Here is a 25,607-nt window from a genome sequence, read left to right as displayed (position 1 = left end):
AAATTGCCAAAATAAATAAATAGGGTTGAATTTGACATTAATCCATATCATCAAAATTTGCAAATAAAATAATCGGCTTTCCATTCTTTTATATTTTTTCTAATTACAATTTTTAAAATTGATTTAATCTGTATTATATTTTAATGTATTAAAATAAAATTATTTAATATAATGATTCCAAGCATAACATTATGTTTTTATTAAAAAAAATACTAATATAAAAGTACAACTTAAAGTAATATATTTTTAATTTATGTTATGAAATTTAAAATTTATTAACGTGTAGCAGTTAATGAGTGTAGCTAGGTAAATTAAGTTAATCATTTAAATATTGTAAACCTAAAAAAAAATTTAAAATTTATATATATTAGTAAAAATTTTCAAAAATAAATATTTGATGAAATAGAAAAAGGCGTGACCTGGGGCTGGTACAATTTTGACTCGAAAGCCATCATTTCCTAAGCTCTCTTGTTCCTCACCTATTTGCTCTGCCCACTCGTTGGTAGAATCGCTACAATAAATCAATTTAATTGCTCCAAGTGTTGGGTGTTCCCCGAAGTCCAAACAGGTAAAACACATGTAGTGCACTCCAAACACCAGATTTCCGGTGGTAGAAATAACTAATAAGGTGTGGCCAACACTTACTTGAAAAGTCTGTAGATTCCAAAATAGGGATATCAAACAAGTAAACCTCAAAATCGAATTCCCATCGTAATTACCCTCGAATGACATGAGGCGGAGGTTAATTAGCCGCAAAATGTTGTCAGGAAAAGTTGTGCAAGTCGTATCCAATAGCTCCAACACTCGCAAAAATTTCTATCAGACGTATCCAACAGCCTTAACAATCGAAAATTTGTAGCGTACCATAACCAATATGTAATGTTCGATCCATTATTTACACATTTTCCAAGATATAAGGAATACAATTAATAACATGTTTATGTATTTCTAAAAACTAGTTAATAGAAAAAAACCCAAATTAAATAAGGGTATATAGTAAAATAGGGTAATAAAAGCTTACTAAATATAGTATATGCCTATATATTTGGGAAATATGAAAAAGAAAAACAAGACATCATATATGGAACGGAGGGAGTATATTATAGAAATCAACCATGCATGAATGGTATGTGTTCTATAGCAGGAGATAACTTCAAATTATATATTTGGCCTAACGCATTGAACTTGTGATTCTAGCAATACAAATACAAAAATAAAAGAGCACTTGAAATTTCATAAAGTTAGGTCAACATAAGCCTTAATGTCATGCACAAATTTGAAAATTCACAGATCGGTATAACAATCACTTTTATTTTTGAAGTATTTCTTACTATATTATTATCGTAGAGAGTATTTAATTAACTAATTTTTCATTCATTGGTGAAGTTTGAGATGACATTACGATTATATCTAAACTTAATTTTCAACAAAACCAAAATTATTAGACATATATATTAGTCATTTTATATGGTCTCTTTTTTTTAGCCATCAGATGTTATTTTATTTACCAAAATGATATTAACTATTTTTGTTTGTATTTTTAAATTTTTAGATTATATAGTTATCATTCTTAAAATTTTGTGTATCTAATTTATCACGTGAGTTTCAAAAATAACATGAAAATTAATTGACATTAAAAAATTTATATATATGCATGCATCGCGTGCAAGAGACGCTATTATAACATGATTTAAGAATCTCTTTCCATATATCTTACAACTACAAAACATCACCAAAAGGACGATGTTACTGAAATAGAAAAAAAAAATGCAACAAATTAAGCTCGGGCTGAATCTTCGTAGATCTCAATGCCTGCATGATGTTACTGAAATCATGAGCACAATGACTTTCAATTTACTCAACAATCTGAATTAAGCAACGAGCTGAAAAATAAACAAATAATATATATTTTGTAATTTGATTTGGAAAAAGTTTCAGAACAAATAATTTGTGATTAAAACACATTACAATTGTATACATATATATCACATAGCTACACGTAACCACATAAAGTTTACCATTGATAGCGAAGGAAATTTTTCACTTTTTAGCATGGGCTTTAAAAGGTGTCTCTGTGTTCATTCCATGATTCTCAATGGCCATATTATCTAGCATCATATTGTTAAATATGTTTCGGCACTGGGACAGAAAAGAGATGTTCATTAAGTAGTAGTATGATTCGGCACTTTGTATGTAACATAATCATATGAATATTATGTATTTTATACATTTTGTTCTTAAATTAATTTTTTTTTTTGAAAGGTGTTCTTAAATTTTTTTAAAAAAACAAATTGTATGCATTCAATCCAACATGCGTGAAGGACAAGTTTGAGATTATAAAAAAGGTTTCACCAAAAAGTTAGTTATATTAGAGGCGCTTGCTTTATTCACTGAATTTGTTAAAAAAGTGTTGTTAAAGTATAGTTTTTTTAAAAAAATAAAAATAAATTAGAAGTGTTCATGCTTTTTTTAGAACTAAATACAATGATGAAAATCAAAATTATTTTTTTTAGGGGAAAACATATTATTTTCTAACTCTAAAAATGTTTTTATTGAATAAGTTATCCAAACACATTACGTGTGTCATGGTTATCAGTTATTAATTAACACAAAACTCATTTGAGATGGTCTTATAGGTCAATTTCCATAACGAATTTTTCTATTTGGGTTATTAATGAAAAAATGTTATGTCCTAGGTCTTGTTCAATACGACGGATGAAAAATATTAATTTTAATGTAAAAGCTATTATTTTTCATAATAGATATATATCTCGTCAACTTATTTAACAGATATAAAAAATCATGTCACAAGAGATCTATTTTTTTCAAATATTTCAATCATATATTTTATCTACATTTTAAAAGTTAATTATATATAAACAAAGTAACATAATTATTTAAATATGCTTGAAAGTCATTTTTTTTAAAAAAAATTTATGAAGAAAGTTGATAATTCAAAAGGAATACTGGACAAAAGTCATTTTTCAGACGATCACCACCATCATATGTATGGCTGCTGCGTATTATGTTGTCAAAGTAATTAGCATTAAGAAGAGGAGAAGGGGGGCAAATAGATTGATGAAAAAGGTATATACCTTGTGAAAGGGTGTAATCGGCGATGCCCGTAATTATGGTTTTCTTGTCCAAAGCTCTTTTGTTCCTCACTGTTTCACGATGCGCGTAATAATGTATCTACCTTTTGGAAGGTCATAGATTGTTTGACGTATTATGACTCGAAAGCCTTCATTTCCAAAGCTCTTTTGTTCCTCACCGACTTCCTCTGCCCAACCCTTGGTAGATTCGCCACAATAAGCCACTTCAAGTTTTGTGAGTGTTAGGTGTTCCCCAAAGTCTGGAGGAAATTCCTCCAAATTTAAACTTGTAAGAATCAAGTGCTCAAGGATTGGGAAGTGCGTCTTGTCTGCTCTCCAATGTAACAAATCAATCCCCTTAATGTCCAACACTTTCAATTTAACAAATTGCCCTTGTGTTGGACACCACGTCTGCCCTTTACACGCGCCGGACCAGAGCTCAAGTGCCTCAAGATGAGGCAATGAGCCCACAATGCTCATATCTTCCCAAGGTAACATGCAGCCTTTTAAAGTCAACTGTTTGAGAGAGAGTGGGAAGCTGAGATATTTCCAAGATATCGGGCAACGTGCCTTGAAGCATAGTGATTGGAGTTTCTGCAAGTGGACAAGATTGTGAAGGTGGAACAAGGGCCATTCCACTCCTACTCCAAGATTGTGATGATCATCATGATACTTAAGTGATAATTCCTTCAGATTTGGAAGTCTTCTATATACCTCCTCAGTGCACCTAAAACATACAACCTTGCCGAGAGTCTGCAGATTTTCTAAAACATGAGAATCAATGCGAGGATCGGGTAAAAGAATTTTATTACCCTCCAGACGCCTGAGGTGTGGCAAACACCAAATTTCTGGCGGCAGAGATAAAGGATCAGATATTAAGGAATTATCAATTTGCAGAGTCTGTAGATTCCAAAATAGGGACATCAAAGAATAAAACCTCAAAATCGAATTCCCATCCAAATGACCATGGAAAGACAAGAACCGCAGGTTCATTAGCTGCGAGTTTTCATCAGGTAGAATTGAATCAGTCATTATCAACACCCTCAACAATCGTAATTGACCATCGTACCATGGCGTCCCACTGGTAATAGACCGACTTAGTGATGCCGGTCCCACTATATGCAGGGAACGTGGGAGGGATCTTTCGGGTTCCATGCGAGATAGACGAAAACGGAAGTGAGAGATGAATTTTGGGTTCGTATCATATATAATACGAAACAGGTCTATTTTTTCTGTCTCCCTGCAGCATAGGTCTATCAAGAGATCATGCACACCACAACGTAGTAAGTTGCCAAAGACCCCTCGTCTACGAAGGATAAGGAGGTTTCTATCAACAAGGTCTGCTATGTATTCATGTGCTGCCTCTTCCAAGCTTTTACCTCTTATCGGTTTTACAAATCCCTCAGAAACCCATTCCTCGATGAGAGAAGGGATATGCATATTATATGGATCTGAAGCCACAGACAAGTAGAGAAAGCATGGTTTCAAATGAATAGGCAAGTTATTGTAACTCAAATATAATATCTCCAAGCATTTCTCGTAATTGTCCTCTGAATTTATGATTGACTTCATATGTTCACCTACATGCTCCCAAAACACCATCGTCTTATCAGACTTGGCGAGCACTCCACCAATCACCACAATTGCTAGAGGAAGTCCTTTGCAATTTTTCGCAATCGTCTTCCCTAATTCTTCCAGTTCAGGAGGACAACCTTGTTCATGTCCGAAAACCTTTTCGCTCATCAATTCCCAGCTCCTGTTGTCATCTAACAAATCCAGTTCAAAGAGCGGACAAGAGCTCAATTGCTCTGCCACCTTCTTTACCCTCGTCGTTATCATGATTCGACTTCTGTTTCCAAAATCTGGAAGGAATCGTTTTATCTCATCCCAAGCCTCAATGCTCCATAAATCGTCCAGCACGATCAAATATCTTCTACCAAATAAGCTTTTGTACAATTGTTCTTCACCAGTATCACACTTGGCTTGGCCCAACTGATCATCTCTTAATTGACTGTTTGATCTACTTCGTTCAATTTCTGATAGCATTTCATAAATAATTTTTCGTGCACTATATTTTTGAGATATTGTAGCCCAAGCACAAATATCAAAGTGATTCTTAATAAATGGATGTTGGTAGACATTGTTAGCTAGAGTGGACTTACCTATTCCTCCCATTCCAACAATTGCTAAGATTTGGCGATTTGATTGCTGTCCAGTGAGTATATCCAATATTTCCTCCAACTTTTCATCAGAACCCACCTTGGTATTTTGCTCCTTGGGAGCTGATCTTGACGCCACAGCAGGCGAAAAATCTACGAACGTCGGATCTTCCTCAAACTTCCCAATAGTCTCTTTTATCATCATCAGCTTGTTCTGTATCAGATCCTCCATCTCTTCTATCACTTTATGGATATCGTCAGAGAACTTTGTCGAGCTATTCCCCTCGCTACCCGTAGATCGTGCTGGAATCTGATCCAATACATGGGACTCGAGGATTTCCTCTGCTGCATAAGCCATGTCTGCAATTTGCGTCTCCAATCCGGCCATGTCTTCGTGGGCTCTGTGTGAAAAATCTTCGAGAAATTCTTGAAGGAGATGAACCTTTTGTAGCAGGGACTCGATCTGTATTATGTTTATACGTAGCCAGTGCTGGGAAGGGTGCAAGATGAGCTCTGAAGTATTCAGAAGAGACATTAGAGCTGCATACGCCACCACCGCCATATTTGAAGCTTCAACTTTCAGTAGTGAATTTAACTTCTGCAGATGAATATATATAGGAGAACACAAGTATCAGGATATCGATAGGGTTAGTGTTGGATGCAAGCAGAGGAGTAATGAAGATCATAACAACTTTTGTTACATCGATAGACAACGCTTACCTATGAAACTTGTTACTTTCAAGAAAGTGACCCGGAGCAAGCCGCTAGGAAGCCAATTGCTCCTTCTCCATTGTAGAGCTTAAATTCCACACCTGAAATTTAGAAATCAAGATTCCACTTGATAGCAAAATGCATCTTGACTTGATTGCAAACTACAAATAAGGGTGTTATCAATATAATTTTTCTGAGATTTGAGATCTTAGATAAAATCTTCGCAACATTTTTTGCCTATATATATATGCATTTACATAAACACATGGAGATGATATGCTTGCAGGTGACTTGATCGTTTGATATATTTAACCATTGGCATAGTTGACTTTGCTGTCTGATTTCTTTAATTCATTTAACCACTGGCATAATAAATTAACAAATGGAGATGATATGGCGCGTTAGGATTATTTATGAGATGATATGCTTGCAGGTGACTTGATTCGTTTGATATATTTAACCATTGGCATAGTTGACTTTGCTGTCTGATTTCTTTAATTCATTTAACCACTGGCATAATAAATTAACAAATGGAGATGATATGGCGCGTTAGGATTATTTATTAATTCTATCATCAAATGAATACGACTTGATCTAGGAGTTGAATTGGTTGTAGCATTATTGCACTTGTTAGGTGACAAGTTAAATACCTCATACAAATTAAATACCTCATAAATGAGGTTGGTCGAGGATAGCTGGTTGTGGTTGTCAATTGTCAACTGAAGGAATTTATTACACCTCAGTTTATATATCCCAACAGAAAAGAAAAAAATACGAGATCAATAGAAAAAGAAACAAAATAGTTTTTTGGGTTCTCTTGAGTGTTCTCTTGTGTGAGTTAGAAAAATATTTTCTCGGTAATACTCGGGGTTTGGGTGTAGTGAGATATAGTATTTTGTATACACTTATAATATTTTTCCGGTTATAAATATTGCAGTAGCTCCGTGGACGTAGCCTATATTGGGTGAACCACGTAAATATTTGATGTTTTTGTTGATTATTTTTATTCCGCAATTATTATCGTCATGGCCGCTCCGGCATAATCCATAACAACTGGTATCAAAGCTGTTACGGTGTCCGGGAGCCTTGGTGAAAAATTTCTTAAAATTCTGAGTATGCTTTGTGGTTGTACCTTTGTCTGATCTTCCACATCAGAAAAGATTTTTTGAAATTTTATTAAGGCAAGAGAAGCGATGGCCAGGAATGACGGATCGGGACTGGGAATCAATAAGTTCGACGGTACAGATTTCACGTTCTGGCGGTTACATATTAAAGATTATCTGTATAGCAAGAAGTTGCATCAACCTCTATCCGGAGTGAAGCCAGAAAAGATGGAGGATGATGAGTGGGAACTCCTTGACCGACAGGTGTTAGGTGTAATACGATTGACCCTAACAAAGAACGTGGCACACAACGTGACGGAGGCAAAAACCCAGAAGGAGATGATGTTCATTTTGTCTGACATGTACGAGAATCCATCAGCAAATAATAAAGTGTTCCTCATGAAAAAGTTATTCAACTTGAAGATGGAGGAAGGTGCTTCGGTGGCATCACACATCAATGAATTCAACACGATTGTTTTCCAGCTAACATCGGTTGAAATCAAGTTTGATGATGAGATCCGTGCACTTATTCTTTTGGCGTCTTTACCAAATGCTTGGGATTCGATGCGGGCAGCGGTTAGCAATTCTGCTGGAAAAGGAAAATTACAATTCAATGATGTCCGAGATCGAATTCTTGGTGAAGAAGTTCGAAGGAGGGATTCGGGTGAAGGGACATCATCATCTGCCCTAAATCTCGAAAATAGAGGCAGAGGCAAGAGTGGCGAAAAAGGTTCTAACCGATGGCGTGGCAGATCCAAATCAAGAAGTGGAAAAGACACAAATACCTTCGAAAAGAAATTGAAGTGTTGGAGCTGTGGTGAAACTGGTCATCTGAAAAAGAACTGCAAATCACCCAAGAATAATGCAAACGTTGTTACTGAGGATGTACATGATGCCTTAGTACTATCCATGGAAAGCCCGGTTGATTCTTGGGTTATGGATTCGGGAGCTTCATTTCATACCACTGGTGATCGTGGGATATTCAGTAATTACATTGCTGGTAATTACGGAAAAGTTTTCCTGGCAAATGGAAAACCTTTAGAAATAGCTGGTATGAGTGATATCAGTTTGAAAATGTCAAACGGATCTATCTGGAAACTCAACAAAGTGAGTCATGTACCAAAGTTGATCCGGAATCTGATCTCAGTGGGACAGATCGATGACGAAGGTCATAAAGTGACCTTTGGTGATGGCTCTTGGAAAGTGAGCAGAGGAGCCATGATTGTTGCTCGAGGACATAAAACTAGGAGTTGACTAGACTAACAAATGGAGATGAGGCGACTTAGTTTTAATTTCATAATAATGGTTTTGAACCATTAAGCAACAACAAAAAATGACATCATTAGCATTTTTAATCATCAATTTGTGCTAAAAGATATTATTGTTTCTAATAATTTTATTATTCAATAAACATGACTTGTTGTAAGAGTTGAATTTGCTAGAGCATATTGTTGTTACTCGCATCGGAGGTTGAACAATACCTCGGTTAAACCAAAATAATCGAATTCATCTATTATCTATTTTTATATAAAAATTAATATACTACTGCAAAAGTTTGATGTCAGTTTTTATTGTTTATTTACTTGATTGTCCTTGTGTTATATGCGTTAATTATTGGAGATATGTATTACATTTGTCTTTTGGTAATTGGTAATCATTTATGTTATACAATTAATTAATTAATGTTGGGTGTTTGTAATTGTCGGTCCGTATATATTCCTTCTCTACTGATATTGTCATCTTTAATTAATTAATTAAATTATATTGATTAAATTAAAGATGTGAAAATTATTCTTTTTAATTAAAATTTTATTTTATTTTGTAAGGTTTAATTAATACACGTTAAGGCAGTGTTTTGGAATTTTGAATTGTCTGTCCATACATATCTTCCTCTTCTACAATTTTATATAATTTTTAATTATTTAATGAAATTATTTCATCAATTTGAGCCTATTACTGCTCGAAATAATGTGATGATTTTTTTCATACACAAAGCTTACCGATTTCGTTTACCCAAATTTCAACTAGGATTTCTTTATCAATTTAATAGCAGTTATCTACTATCGTGACTTTACCATTTTTTTTCCTCGCATTACTGATCTTGTTTTTAAGAACTGATGGTATTGTTTTTATGAACTGATGGTATTCATTATTGTACTGTGAACATGAATTCATTGTGTGCGTTTCTCCGAATGCATCATCAATGGAGTAAGTTTGTGACCAAGTTTTGTTTTATTTCCAATCAAACAGTTTTAATCCATATTGTAAAAAAAAATAATGTAATGAGTATTCTACGTACGTAGATAATCCTTTTTTTCTTTTTTTGAAGTTATCGCTATGCTAGTATGATGTATTTTCTTGAAAACTTCAGCTTAACACTGCAAAAATTATTATATTTATACAAAGTCATTATTGGAGTTCTTAACCAACGTGGTGCGTGTACTATCGCATAATTGGATGCACAAAATATGCAAGCACATCAAGATGTTATTTTTCTTACAACATTGGAGTTCAATTATCTTACCAAATTTTGTTATTAACAATATTGAACATATTTATGTTTCTTGATTTTTTAAACTTTAATACAAAAATACTTGTCTGATTTACTATTCGGAAACTGAATTTCATATATTACATAATTATGTTTCCCAGTACAATTTATTATTTAACACTTGCACTCTGACTAAAATGAAATCATAACCCGAACTCATTCACAACAAAAAAAAAAAAACTAGATTTAAATAATATATCGTTTCAGTTTAGAACTTTAAATTAAATATTATTGTAGACACTTGTCACTATTTGCATTCTCATTAAGCTTTTTTGAGTCAAATGAGTCAATGCACTTTGATTTAACAAAACAATCAAAATGGACAAAATCATAGTAGTGTTGATATAATGTGTATTGAATTGATTGATCTATGTATAATTAATGTGTGTTCTTCAATTTTTATCCATACATTTTTATTTGTTGGATACACATGACATAATGGTATCAGAAACGATCAACATCGATCGAATCCCGAGAAATAAGTGTTATGACGTAGGTGGGAGACACTTTTTGAACCTGCGGGACAAAGTACTACATAATGGAAGCCACTTAAAAAACCTATAGGAGTCATCTCTAGATTTTTGGCATCGGTGGATCGAGGGTCGGGCCGCGACGAGGACGTGCATGACTCTATAAACTGTTAACCAAATCACAATTTTATTTCCTTATGTATTTGTGATATCGTAGATGGATCAGTCAATGAATTGAGCTTACTAGTTTGATCAAGGAGGGCTAGTGGAGGATAGAGACGAGAAGGAGATTTCAACAACAGAATGGGCCAAAACAAATTAAATGGGATTTTCGCCGTTGAAACTATGGTTGAAGAGTTGACAAACATGTTTGTGGTAGAGGTAGGAGGGAGAGATAACGGTCAGCAAATTGGTTGGCTAATATTGCCAATTAGTCACTGTTTGGGAGAGCTTCTAAATAACACTTTTCAGTTTTTTTTAATAAAATTTTAAAATTTTGTTAACGAAAAGCTAAAAAGTGCTTCCTAAAAACTCTCCCAAATACTACCTTAAAATGATGTAAATTATAACGCGATTTTGAGCGAAAAGTCCGCAATGCAAGGAACTGGAGGAAATGTCCATGTAGAAAATTGTTGATGTTGTGTGGTTTCTTGGTAGCTTTACGGGTTGATCCAATGACACATGCATAATCGAATACATATAATTTTTCATGTAGATCGATCACCATATACAATGAAACATAAAAAAAAAAATCAAATGTAGCATTTTGTTTGTTATTGGATTTACCCTCAAAGCATATGCATGGGATCGAATAAATCGTTACACCTACAGCAGATAAAAAAAGTGGAGCCAAGATTGTCACATTGGAGTCATCTTATAGCATGAGGACGGGGCATTGTGCTGGTATCTCATCAAAGACGGATCCAAACAAAACAATAGACTGATAGAGTAGTGGTAGACTTGATGTTAATATATATCACTTCTATCTTATTAAAGTTCCGCTCCCATCATATGGTATGGTGGTGTGGCTTTTTTTTTTTTTTTTTTTAATTTACTTTTACTATTTTGTTTTCTTAATTGCATTATCATCCATGTTTGGTCGCATATTTATCATTTGACCTTACCAACTTTAATTGCAGTCTGATCCTTATTTTTCATAATTATGAAATTAATTATATTTGAATATAAATCAAATCAATCAAAAAAGATGGTACAAACACACAACACGTGATGTCACGGCCCGGAACCGAGACGTGGACGTTGTTTAACATTTCGAAACGTAAAACAACAAGCCAAGTAATATAGAAAATTTGTCTTCAACCAGTCTTTTACATAATCAAAAACGTCTTTACAAAATCAGAAAGAACGATTATAGTGGAAGCGACAATAAAACACAAAATATACTAATAATATCTCCACAACGTGATCACCAACCCCAGAATGCATGTTGTTCATCATCTTCGAACTTATCTTTGGTATCTGGGGAGGAAGGTAAGGAGGTGAGTGTTTTGAAAAACACTCAGCAAGTGAGAGACAATAGGACATGATAAACACCAAAATATACACATGTACATATTATAATCTCGAAACAAATTAATCATGTTGAATCTGACACAAATACGAATCAAACTTTGCACTGATAATTATCTCATTTTCCATAGTTTACTGATCAGTCCCCTATATGTTACTCTTCTAAAGTGCGAGGCCAAAAGAACGGTTATTATAACACACCGCATCAGGGCCATATCAAATCAAATCATCGGAAATTCCTTAATCATTTCTAAATTGATTCTTAATAGCGCATCTCAAATGCTTCTAACATGCTTCGAATAATATAACAAATAACCAATGAATTCAAAAATACCAAATAAAACGAATACACGTATCATGCCGATCGAATTTTTCAAAAGAACATATGTAACTTAGTTTAGAAAACTTAAACTCACACCAGATTGAATATAAGTATAGAACCTTATATCACAAAACAGAAGGATAGAAGCCCACTTACCGTATTCGATTTATAAGCAAATCGTGTAGGAGTATGCGTTGCTGGAGGCCTCAAACTGGAGCGAATCCCAAACTAGGTGAAAGGAAGAATCTGCTCAACCGTAAGAAACTAAGCTACTCGGCTTTTGGACAGAATAGTACAGCATCTTGATCACGTTTTTGGTGCAACTTCGGACAGCTTTTTGGACCTTGATTGCTGTAGGTGATGAAAGGGCCTGTGTCCCGATTTAATATTTAATGATCAAACAATCAAGATTAATTAATGTAAACAGCAAAAACGAGTTAAAATTTTTTATTTTGGGCCTACAGAAAATTCGTCATCTTGTATGTCCATTGCGGTGTGACTTGTTTCACTTTTCTCAGGAATGTTTCTCTTTGAAGATGTGGATGCGGATATGTTTGATCCTTCGTTCATGGCACGCTTTGTCTTTCCTTTGATCAATGATCTCTTTTTTTAATGTGGTTTTTGGATGCTCTCAACAATCATCGAAACCTTGTTTTCATAGTTTTTGACATTTGTGATCTAACTTTACCAAAAACCTGTGGCTTTCTTTGTGATAGCTGATTATGTCAATGTTTTTCTGCATTGTATGTTAGACTTATTATATTAGATCATATAGTTGTAAACAATATGATGAGGAAAAAATGTTTTAATTTCGTAATGTTCATATATGTTTATCTTACCTGATCACAATTCAGTATGTATTTTTCGACCGGAATTCCAATGAATAATGTGACGGTTTTACCAACCATAGTCACTCTTGCAACTTCAGTTCCATCTTAAATCAAGACATTAAGTTTATACCTGAGAGCGTAGTGAATAAGTACATAATCATTTGTGGGCATAATGATTTGCGAAAGAAAAATTGGAAGTAGAAGTAATAAGAAACCTCGGAACTATCTCAATGGGTATACTGTGCAGTTTGGACAAGACATTTCATTACTTGTTTTTGTTGCAGCCGTGTAGCAATTGTTGCAAGCATCATAAAACATAGAGGGTTTGTTTTCGAGCTCTTTGATTGTTCCCCGAACACAGTCGTAGTTGTTCTAAAATATTTGCAGATCATAAAACTAATCATTCTAAAATATTTTCAGGTCATAAAACTAAATTAAAAAACAGAATCTCAATATGTAAAATTGAGTAATTTTTTTTCCAAAGTGGTAAAATTGTCTGTTAGACATAGATTTATTAGTAAGGTAACTTGTGAACTTTTGTTGGGAAACAATGGTAAAAAACTGAAAAACCATTCGTGTAGATTTAATTTAATTAGGAAAAGCATAATCATTAAAAAGCGGAATAAACAAACAAAGTGCAAGTTATTTTTTAATGATGGAGCGTGGAAAAATTTGCTAAACTTAGTATTCATGATTGATTTAACATTTACATGCCACTAATTCATGAGGTGGGACGCAAATAAAAGTAGGCAAGAGTAGGAATAAATGAGAATAATCACGTGTTTCGGGATATATTTGTTGGAAATTTATTTTAATTAAAATTTTTGAATGAAAATTATGGATCATGAATGTGAGAGTGTCCTTTGGCTCTCTACATTCTTGAGTTAATTGGAGAATTTTGGCTCTCCATATACTTGAGTTAATTGCAATCTTAATTGGGTTAATTAATCTTGCATGACTCTTGATATGCCTTTTGAAGCTTATAAATAGTGTGCTCATTTTCTAAATCCACACAATTTTGAAAAACAATCTCTACACATAATTTTTGATAACTCTCAAGAATTCCCTTGCATTTCATGTTGATAAGCTTTTCGTTTGGCCTCCGTTAAGTTTTGGTGATAAAGTGAAGGCACGATTTAAGTTCGCCGGAGTAGTGAATTTGTGCTTAGTTTGCTATTGGTTTTTCCGTTGTATCCTGGGAAACATACGTCTATACGTGTTGATCCTCAAGCATCTAATGGAGGCGACGAATCTTTTTTAAGGAAACTATACTTGTTACAAGCCTCGGTTTGCTTAACTATTTTCTTTTATACTGTTATGTTGTATTACTATCATTCTTCGTTCTTATAATATTATTTCTGTAATATTCGCGTTTTTGAGTTTGCATATTTTGAATAACAATATTAAAATCATTTGTTGTTTGTGTGTTTCAAGATAAAACACTACCATAGCTGCTCTGTTGAAAATAGAAGAAATAGGAGAATCTTATAGTGAAGGTGAAATGTGCAATGTAATGAACCTGCAAGTCTGAAACGAAGGCTTCTAATACTTAGTAAAACATCTAAACTGTTCTATGATGAAGATTTTTTCTCAATTAACTGGTATTATAAGAATATGGTAGGCCATCATGAATCAAATCATCAAAGGAAAACAAAATTATGCATGTGAACAAATGAAATGCGAGGAAAAAGAAAACAATCTATCACGCGTTTGCAATTATATTCAGATACAGAGATACCTCAATAAGTGTGTTTCTTTTTTTGTTGAGTTGTTCGAGCATCACTTCGTGCGATTCCACAAATTTTTTTCTTGTCCAAAGTTCGTACACTTCATCCATGGTTTTAGCCGAGTGCAGCCTAGTATTTAGTTTTGTTATGTTGTAGTAGAAATGATATCCAAAATAAACAATCAACTAAGATTATAAGGTTGTGCTGAAAGTTGTCAAAGGCACACCAAAGATCGGTAAAAGGGTTATTACCACTATGCTAGTTCATTTGCTGCTGAGCATCGCGGATTCATATAAACGAACGTTGTTGCCATAGATTTCAATTGGGAAATGTCTGAAAATGAAAGGGAAAAACAGAGTTATGATCTGTAAATTATACATTAAAAATATGGTGATGGTTAGTATAACTTAGGTGTGATTGCATTATGAGATTGCATATAGCCACAATAGGTCCATGATCCTCGTTCATTCTCATAAGTTGTCCTTTATTGACAGCCAAATCATCCCACAATCCAATACTTATAATCTCATACCTGTTCACACATTTGCATGTCAAAATTGTGTATCAGAAAAATTGTGGACTATAGAAATTAAGAGTTGGGAAAGTTTTTAATTTTTTGGAATTTTTTTATGATTGTTAATCATGCCTAACCGTTCATTCATGAGGATGATTTCTCTTAGATATCCAGTTGTTCCAGTCTTAGGTTTCTGGAAATAACGAAGCCACCGAATGCTTTTGAGAAAACCAATTACATCTGCAAATTGATTACAGTGTTAAGGATAGCATGGGAAGGTCTAAAATAACAGTGTATAACTAAGCTTACGTTGGTCTTCATTTCCGTTAATCTCAGGAGTGATTTCATCAAATCGTTTGAATTTGATATCTAGGGGCAGTGTTGGTCGGATGGCTTGAAATTCAGTGACCACAGTTCTTGTTTGGACAGTAATTTCGAAACTGGGTTGACATTAGCATATCTGGAATCGATTTTCTTCACTAATGGATTACAAAGAAAATAGGTTTTATTGGCGTGCATCAATGTTTTAAATTGCTGAATCACGTCGGAAAACATAAGTGCGTGAATCATGGTTCCCTAGAAAAAGATAGAAGGCAGATGTTAACAAACAGATCACCAAGCTTATATGGTTTATTAGAAATAAGTTGAAGATGTCCAAGTATGTTGAACGAAGAAGTATTTGAAACTCTTGCAGGTGATCATGTTTTTATAGAACATACAACATTATTATGATTTGTGGTCCAAAATATAATTCACATACCTGTCTGTCTATCAAGTTTAGCTTTCTGAGTGTCACTAAACTTTTCTTTGTTTTGATTTCATAGCCTTGTCGAAGAATGAGTGCTTCGATGACGACATCCGTTTGATTTTCCTTCAAATCTTTGATCATTACAATGTCGGGTGTTTCTCACATTCTTGGCTGTTTGAATTTTTGGTCAACATTTTCATTTGTGATTCTTGGTTGCTTGCAATATTTTTTTGTGTGTCTTCTACTATATGATTGTTAATAGGTTGTACTCAAAATTCTGAAGAAACTTTTATATCAACAGCAACTAGTCGAGGCGAGAGAATCTCTCTATCCGCAAGACAAAATTTCCCGTTAATAGTGCTCAACGTTGGCGGCAATCGTCTCTAAGATACAACGACTAACGATCGTGATATAGCAGCACTACAAATATCACGAACTTCAGCGAACGAAAATAAGTTTCAACTTTTTACTTTGAGAAAGTGAGGGAGAGTTCTTTCAGAAATCAGATCTATACGTTATCAGATATTTCTGTGTCTTTTTTCTGTGTTATAACCAACGTATATATAGTCTTATACACGAAATAACACGTTTGTAGGCGTAAGGATGCAACCCATGACAAAAAAAGCCCGAAAAGAGTCGTGTCTTTTCAGAGTACAGAAGGGGCGCTCGGGCGGTAATATTCTACCGCTCGAGCGGCCAGCCTTCTGTCTCGCACTTTTGGTGTCGCGCACGGGCGGTAATATTTTACCGCTCGGGCACCCCACTTTCTGCCAATTTTCTGTCCCGCATATGAGGTGATGCGCTCGAGCGGTAATTATTTACCGCCCGGGCGCACTCAAAAAAATAATAAAATATTATTTTAAATTTATCCAAAAAGAATAATCGGATCAGAAGACCTCGCCGCGCCGAGCCGGCCGGCCGCGCGCGCGTGTTAGTTGCATCAATTAGCGTCTTGCCCCTTTACAAAACATCGGTGCCCTAAGGGCCCAATCCCATATTCCAAAGTTGGACTATATAATGTGAACTATACATTGGAAATCTTCCAATGTGGGATATTGTTTCCCTCCAAATTATTCACCACAATTCAAATTTTTGGGACAAGCAATTCAAACTTTTGAGACAAGCTTTCAAGCCCATTTCTTATTTCTTACAAACTTTTGGTACAAGGCTTTCAAGCCCATTTATTCATTCAATAATTTCCAACAATCCCTCACATGAATGAATTTCACGTACATTATCATTCTCACTAGAAAGATTTTATGAGATATTGTTACATCAGGATAGGTAGCTTGTGGCTTTGAACCTACCTTAGTAAAATACTATCGGATTTACTAGTTGCATAGTGACACGATGTCTTGAACTAGTCAACCGTTTATGTAAACCAAGTCAATAGTACTTACATAACAATACTTTAACATATTTTGTTCTCACGTTGTGTCCATTTTGGCCCTGGACCATATCTTAGATTCATAAGTGTTGCAATCAAAGCGGCCAATACTTTGCACTTATATAGGTGATCTCCTATCAAGAGTATCCTGCGCTACTCCACCTCATAGGTATAGGAATCATTAAAAGAAAGCTTAACCTCACCACATTTTGCAGGTCATTTATACTTGGATATTTCAGGAATGAGCAAGTAACAATTCCAAGCACGCAAACTAATATTTATAACTTATTTGTCCCATTGAACCAAGGTTTTGGGATCTCCAATTCTCAAGGTTGGGTTACCGCTATAAATATTTTAATTTGTTGATTTTAAACCCATTCCTCCAAGTAGTTTGTACATTTGATCTCTATTTATACATTTTGTAAGCGGATCCGCAAGGTTTTCCTTTAACTTCACATAGTCAACCGAAATAACCCCATTCGAGATCAATTGTCTTATGGTATTATGTCTCCGACGAATATGTCGAGATTTACCATTGTACATACTACTTTGTGCTCTTCCAATTGCTGACTGACTGTCACAATGAATAGTAATGGAAGACACCGGTTTATTCCAACATGGAATATCTTCGAGAAAGTTTCGAAGCCATTCAGCTTCTTCTCCTGCTTTATCAAGAGCATTGAACTCGGACTCCATAGTCGATCGAGCTATACAAGTTTGTTAAGAGGATCTCCATGACACCGCTCCTCCACCGATGGTGAACACATATCCACTCGTAGACTTGGAGTCTTTCGTGTCAGAAATCCAATTTGCATCACAATATCCTTCTAGGACCGCAGGATATTTTGTATACACTATTCCATAACTAGAAGTGTATTTCAAATATCCAAGCACTCTCATTAGTGCTTTCCAATGATCCTCACTATGATTACTTGTGAACCGACTAAGTTTTTTTACATAATATGCAAGATCAGGACGAGTACAGTTAGTTAAGTACATTAGACTTCCTATCACCCTTGCATATTCCACTTGTGAAATAGGTTCTCCTCTATTTTTGGCTAAATGTGTACCCAATTCCATAGGTGTTCTAGCCAGAGGACGATTTGTGGCATTAAATCGTTCAAGAACCTTTTCTACATAATGAGTTTGGGATAACATAATTCCAGCAGAAAGTCTAGAGACTTTAATCCCTAGAATTATATCACACAATCTCAAATCCTTCATATCAAAATGTTGTCTCAACATCTTCTTGGTTTTCACAATCAATTCATGGTTGCTTCCCATGATTAACATGTCATCGACATAAAGGCAAACAATTACATATGCATTTGTAGTACCTTTAATATAGACACATTTGTCATACTCATTTATTGTGAAACCATTTGGCAACATTGTAGTGTTAAACTTTTGATGCCACTGTTTAGGTGCTTGTTTGAGTCCATACAACGACTTGACAAGTTTACACACCTTCCTTCATTTTCGGGTACAATAAACCCTTTTGGTTGTTTTATATATATTTCTTCTTCCAACTCTCCATTAAAAAACGCTGTTTTAACATCCATTTGATGTATATCAAGATCATGCAATGCTGCAATAGCTATGAGAACACGAATGGATGTTATTCTAGAAACCGGAGAGTAGGTATCGAAGAAATCATATCCATCCTTTTGTCTAAAACCTTGAACCACAAGACGAGCTTTATATTTATCCATAGATCCATATTCTTTGTATTTCCTTTTAAGAATCCACTTGGATCCCAAAGGTTTACATCCCGGAGGGAGATCAACCAACTCCCACGTATGATTATGCATGATGGATTCTATTTCATTTTGTATGGCTTCCTTTCAAAAAGGAGCCTCTGGATTTGATAAAGCCTCTTGAAGATTTCTTGGTTCATTATCTAACATGTATGTTAGAAAATCAGGACCAAACGACTTTTCAACTCGTGCACGCTTGCTGCGTCTTGGTTCTTCTTTGGTTTTTGGAGTTTCAATTGTATTTTCATAAGTTCGCTTGTTCGAACTTATTTCTTTCCTTTCTTTACAAGAAAATATATTTTCAAAGAATACAGCATTCCTTAATTCCATGATTGTGCCTTCATTTACATCAGGAATTGTTGACTTATGCACTACGAATCGATATGCACTACTATTGTATGCATAACCAATAAATATGCAGTCAACCATTTTAGGCCCAATTTTTATTTGTTTTGGCTTAGGTACTTCTACTTTAGCCAAACACCCCCACACTTTGAGGTATTGGTAAGAAGGTTTACGACATTTCCACTGTCCATACGGTGTTTCATCTTTTCCTTTGATTTGTATTTTGTTTAGAATGTGAGTTGCTGAGAGAATCGCTTCACCCCACATATTTTGAGGTAAGCCTGAATTTATTAACAACGCGTTCATCATTTCCTTTAAGGTTCGATTCTTGCGTTCTGCAACGCCATTAGATTGAGGTGAGTAAGGGGCTGTCGTTTGATGAATAATGCCCGAAGTTGAGCAAAATTCTTCAAAAGGAGCCACATACTCTCCACCTCGATCACTTCGAATCATTTTAATCTTTGAACTTTGTTGATTTTCAATCTCAGTCTTATATTTCTTGAAAGCTTCGATTGCTTCATCTTTGCTTTTCAATAAATATACATAACAAAATCTGGTGCAGTCATCAATGAATGTTATAAAGTACTTATTTCCACCTCGTGTTTGTACCATTTTTAAATCACATACATCAGTATGTATTAATTCAAGGGGCGTAGTACTTCTCGTGACAGTATGAAATGGAGTTTTAACCATTTTCGCTTCAACACAAATCTCACACTTATGTTGTGAATTTCTTTTAAACATAGGTATTACATTTAAATTTGCAAGTCTTTGCAACGTGTTGAAGTTAACATGTCCTAATCGTTCATGCCATATATCATAACTTTCAGTCAAGTAAGCAGAACCAATAAATTTATTCTTCGCCTCAAGGCGGGAAACATTCATTACATTTAATTTAAAGAGACCACTATCTTGGTACCCTTTACCAACAAATACACCAGATTTAGTTAACACGAATTTATCAGATTCAAAAACCATTCTAAATCCTTCCTTGCTCAAAAGAGAACCTGAAACTAAGTTCTTCCGAATGTCAGGCACATGCAGCAATTCTTGAGCGTCACCTCTTTGCCCGAGGTCATCTTCAACACTACGTTTCCTACTCCAGCAGCGTCAGATGTTGCGGAGTTTCCCATGAACAGCTTTCGTTCCCCAACGATGGCATAGGTGGAATACATATCTTTATCGGCACAAATGTGGCTCGTAGAGCCGGTATCGATCCACCATCCTCTCGGATCATCCACCATGTTGGTCTCACAAATAACGACACTTAAATCAATATCAGAAATTGCTAAAGGTACATACCTTTGTTCAACCAAGTTTACTTGCTTTGGTTTCTGATTTGCGTTGGATTTCTTTGTAAGTCGGCGATCCCTTGCCATATGATTCGGTTTGCCACAGTTGTAGCAACTTTCCTGGAATTTCTTTGCTTTTCCTTTTTGCTTTCCATCTTGGGGGCGCTTTCTCTTGTGACTCGTACTAGACTCCGCGAGATTTGCTTTGGCCTCGGTTTCCATCATCTTTTTATTTGACTTGGCCTCAGTATTCCTGTTGTCCTCCTCGATGCGAAGTCTCACAATTAGATCTTCAAGTTTCAACTCCTTACGTTTGTGCTTAAGGTAGTTCTTGAAGTCTTTCCACATCGGAGGCAACTTCTCAATGATAGACGCGACTTGGAATGGTTCATTGATTTCCATCCATTCGGCCAATAAGTCATGCAAGATGATTTGTATCTCTTGCACTTGACTCATTACAGTTTTGGAGTCTATCATCTTGAAGTCCAGAAATTTGCCAACCACAAACTTCTTTATGCCGGCATCTTCAGTTTTGTACTTCTTTTCCAAGGAATCCCAGAGTTCCTTGGCAGTCTTCACAGAGGAGTAGACACTATATAGAGTGTCGTCCAGGCCATTTAGAATATAATTCCTGCAGAGAAAATCGATGTGGTTCCATGCATCTATTGCGGTCCTTCTTTGTGTGTCAGTATCGCCTTCAACGACGACGGGGGGGGGGGGGGGAATCCTCCTTGAGAAATCTAGACAGATTGAGGGTGGTCAGATAGAACAACATCTTTTGCTGCCAACGTTTGAAGTCGGCACCAGAAAACTTTGGCGGCTTTTCTCCATGTGCAGGGGCGGAAGCGAGCGGAGTGAATGAAACTGTAGAAATCTTCAGAATCCAAGAAATACAACAAAGAAGTTTCGTCTTGCGATTTTTAATAGGTTGTACTCCAAATTCTGAAGAAACTTTTATATCAACAGCAACTAGTCGAGGCGAGAGAATCTCTCTATCCGCAAGACGAAATTGCCCGTTAACAGTGCTCAACGTTGGCGGCAATCGTCTCTAAGATACAACGACTAACGATCGTGATATAGCAGCACTACAAATATCACGAATTTCAGCGAACGAAAATAAGTTTCAACTTTTTACTTTGAGAAAGTGAGGGAGAGTTTTTTCAGAAATCAGATCTATACGTTATCAGATGTTTTTGTGTCTTTTTTCTGTGCTATAACCAACGTATATATATGATGCAACCCATGATAGAAAAAGTCCGAAAAGAGTCGTGTCTTTTCAGAGCACAGAAGGGGCGCTCGGGCGGTAATATTCTACCGCTCGAGCGGCCAGCCTTCTGTCTCGCACTTTTGATGTCGCGCGCAGGCGGTAATATTTTAACGCTCGGGCACCCCACCTTCTGCCAATTTTCTGTCCCGCATATGAGGTGATGCGCTCGAGCGGTAATTATTTACCGCCCGGGCGCACTCAACAAAATAATAAAATATTATTTTAAATTTATCCAAAAAAATAATCGAATCACAAGACCTCGCCGAGCCGAGCCGAGCCGAGCCGAGCCGAGCCGGCCGCTCGCGCGCGCGTGTTAGTTGCATCAATTAGCGTCTTGCCCCTTTACAAAACATCGGTGCCCTAAGGGCCCAATCCCATATTCCAAAGTTGGACTATATAATGTGAACTATACATTGGAAATCTTCCAATGTGCGATATTATTTCCCTCCAAATTATTCACCACAATTCAAATTTTTGGGACAAGCAATTCAAACTTTTGAGACAAGCTTTCAAGCCCATTTCTTATTTCTTACAAACTTTTGGTACAAGGCTTTCAAGCCCATTTATTCATTCAATAATTTCCAACAATGATTACAAATTGTATTTGATATATGTACTCTTTTTTTTTGTATATGAACAACCGGTCCTTATTGAATGCATCGAAATAATGTACTATCAATTGTCATTCATATTTAGTTATACAAACGATCATTTCTTCATAAAGGGATGAAGTTGCTAAGTAGTGGGAACCGTTTGAATGCTCTGTAACGTACATATAAGGATTTGAAAGGGAATGAGTTTTAATTGAAACTAATGCAGTGGTATAAGTTTTCATTCATCTGTTCCATTATTAATTGTGGTGATTTCTGTATATTGTATGAATTTTTTGCATACTGGAACCTCTGGAATTCTTGGCCAAAAAAGAAGTGTGAATAAAAAGCACAAAGTATAACAATTAATAAATAAAGTCACATATAAGCATGATGTGAAAAATAAAAAATAAAATTTGTGATGTTTTAAAAAAATTATATCTGGAGAAACAATAAAATATGTAACATGAGTCTAGAAATCTAGGAAGACAAATTATCTGTATAAGTGTATAAAGAATGATTTTATTCAGATATAGGTCAATGAAGTGTGCATAATATGTATTAGTGATATAAATTAGGTATTGAATGAAATAATACAAAAGAAGATGTCACAAAAGGGAGAAAGGAAAAATGAAAATGAAATAAAAGTATTTTTTTGAAATATATACCTAATGTTCATTATCTAAAAATGAAATTTTAACATTATTAATATTCTATTCATTCTAAATTTCGTGGAATAACTTTTTTTTAAAAAAATTTTGAGTATAAATTTTATTTTAAAAATGAAGTGGTTTTTTTTACCAAAACGGATTGTAATTTCAGTATTCCTTTAATTTTCGTATTTTATCTATGATGCATATAAAATGTTCAATAATTTTTAGATTCTGGTTAAATAGTTAAATGAATTATTAATAATTTGATAAATCTATTGAATATAATTTTTTTCAAGTGATATTTGTTGGTTTAAGTTTAATCAATCAATAAAGTTGTATTTGGAAAATGTTCGGTATCCAAGGAAATGTTCCGTCCAACTCGATAATATAGAAGGAATTGGAAGCCACAGTAGGGGTAATGTAGCGTGTCAGGCCTTTATTGGACCAAATGATTTGGGCCCCACATAAATCATGTGGGCCCCACATCATTTGGTCGAATAAAGGCCTGACACGCTGCACACTACCCTGTGTGCAGCATGAACAAATTCCACAGTAGGGGATGCTGTGGGGGTAAAACGGCAATGTTTACCCTCCACAGCCAAATTTTCTTTCTTTTTTTTAATATTTAATTATATTATTTATTTTTATTCAAATTTTTGGGATTTTTTTGCAAATTTTTTTTTCTTTTTTATTATACATTTTAAATCATTTTTGTATCTTTTTATTTTCTTATATCATTTTATTATGCTTGGAAAAAATAATAATAATTAAGTAAAATATTAAATATATATATAAACATTTAAAAATATCATAAATTATATGTAAAGTTAAAAAAAATCAAATTAATCGATTTATTTTCTAAACATTGAAAATTAAATTTATAAAATTAATAATTGAATATTAGATTTTTATCATAATAAAACACATTATAGTTGGACAAATTAAAAATAGAAAAATATTAAATATATAAATATTTTAAAATATAATAAATTATATTTAAAGTCTAAAAAATCAAAATATAAATTATTTATAATCCGTTAATTTAGTTAACCGAGTTTTTTAATGAAAACCAATAACCGAGCCGAATTAATCGAAATTTTTAAGAACTAAAATCAAATATCTGAATTAACCAAACTGATCAATTTTTGAATTAATTCAGTGGGTTAATTTGGTTTAACTAATACAATATTCATCCATAATTATCTTGAAATCATTAATTTGAATAGTAATGTATCTACTAAACATTTTTAATCAACTGTCTTTCTTTTTGAAATTATAAAAATTTTAGTTGAAATGAAACAAAAAAACATTTGAATTATTTACGTGTGTTTCCATATTAAGTATTAACATTAATTCGTTGGTGTATTATTATATAGTATTGAAATATAAATTATAAGAAAAAAATGTTACAAGAAAATAATAAGATAAAATAATAAGATTTTTTTAAAATTAAAATGTATAATAAAAAAGACATAAAAGTAAATAAAAAAAGAAAAAAAATAAAGAGAGAAAAACACAAAAATTTTAGAAAAAAAACCCAAAAATATAAATAAAATAAATAATTAAATATTTAAAAACAAAAAGGAAAAAAAGGAAAAAAAAAAAAGAAATTTGGCTATGGGGGGTAAACGATGCCGTTTACCTCCCACAACATCCCCTGCTATGGCTAAGCCATAGTAGGAGATCCAAACCCATTTTCTATGTACGTGAAGCAAAATGGTCAAGTATTCAGGGGCGTAGCTAGGATTTTGAAATGAGGGGACTGGAAAATTAAAATTTTAAGCTACATGAATTAGTCATGAGAGTTACAAAGTGGGCGATGAATTGTTTTTACGATCTGCGGTTGTTTCGGAGTGAAGAAAAAAGAAACAGATCAATTTTTTAAGGGAGAAAATTAAATTGTCAAAATAGAGTTCAGATAAGATAAAATAATTAGGGGGCTTTGGTAAAATTATGGACTACACCTATATATATATTAAAAAAAATTTTGGTCAAGCCCAGCCAAGCCCATACATACCATACGCCCCTGCCAGCATTATTTGAGAGCATAATGTATTTTCAGTGTTTTATTTGAAAGAAACGGTGTACGTGGTTGTTAAGTAAATTAGGCAGTGTTGTTCTTCGTGTCGTAACACCACAAACAACACAGTGCAACGGAAATTTAAAGCGTAAATAAAAACACAAGTAATGAATTTTGCACGAGTATAAAACTCGTGCGGGTGCCTTAGGGCTAAATATCACTAGTAAACGTAAGAGCAGAGCAGTCTTACAAAACAATCCTAGTGATTTTACGAAAAGTCATTAAATACTAAATTTCTCAACACGTTGAGAAATCAAACTTGCATCCTGAAATACAACAAGGTATAAAAGAAACTGGATGCAACTCCCATAGCCTAAATAGAAGAGACAGTAAAGATCTTCGAACAACACTATTCCCACAGTGTTGTCTCTGATGTCTTCAATACGAACGGCAACACGGGGATAAGCAACAACGATGGTTGCAAACCTTGCTTCAGAATTCTTCAGATTCTTTAATGGAATTCTTCAGTCTTTTCGCAG

At 34.4% G+C, this 25,607-nt stretch overlaps 1 protein-coding gene across 2 annotated transcripts; it reads right to left on the bottom strand.

The window, feature by feature from the left end:
• Positions 1-1,639: 1,639 nt before the first annotated feature.
• LOC140860378 (putative late blight resistance protein homolog R1B-23) lies at positions 1,640-6,359 on the bottom strand. 2 transcript variants are annotated; one of them, XR_012143695.1, is made up of 3 exons: positions 5,972-6,359; positions 3,096-5,849; positions 1,640-1,812 (listed from the first exon to the last, which is right to left on the bottom strand). XR_012143695.1 is itself a non-coding variant. In XM_073263378.1 (2 exons), exon 2 carries the CDS (start codon positions 5,811-5,813, stop codon positions 3,162-3,164), a length of 2,652 nt encoding a protein of 883 aa, XP_073119479.1. In that variant the 5' UTR covers positions 5,814-5,849; positions 5,972-6,359; the 3' UTR covers positions 1,821-3,161. The 2 variants fall into 2 exon arrangements, 1 of the variants encoding a protein (XP_073119479.1); XM_073263378.1 differs by lacking the exon at positions 1,640-1,812 and having other exon boundaries at positions 1,821-5,849.
• Between the last annotated feature and the right edge of the window lie 19,248 nt (positions 6,360-25,607).

Source organism: Henckelia pumila, chromosome 4 (genome assembly GCF_033568475.1).
Source record: "Henckelia pumila isolate YLH828 chromosome 4, ASM3356847v2, whole genome shotgun sequence".
In the NCBI taxonomy this organism is placed as follows: Eukaryota; Viridiplantae; Streptophyta; class Magnoliopsida; order Lamiales; family Gesneriaceae; genus Henckelia; species Henckelia pumila.
The sequence above is the reverse complement of the archived record's forward strand: the minus strand, read 5'-3'. Positions and strand labels throughout refer to the sequence as shown.

What these genes read in the sequence shown, in the direction of transcription:
- LOC140860378 (XM_073263378.1), bottom strand. Translation starts at nt 5,813, where the DNA reads ATGGCGGTGGTGGCGTATGCAGCTCTAATGTCTCTTCTGAATACTTCA.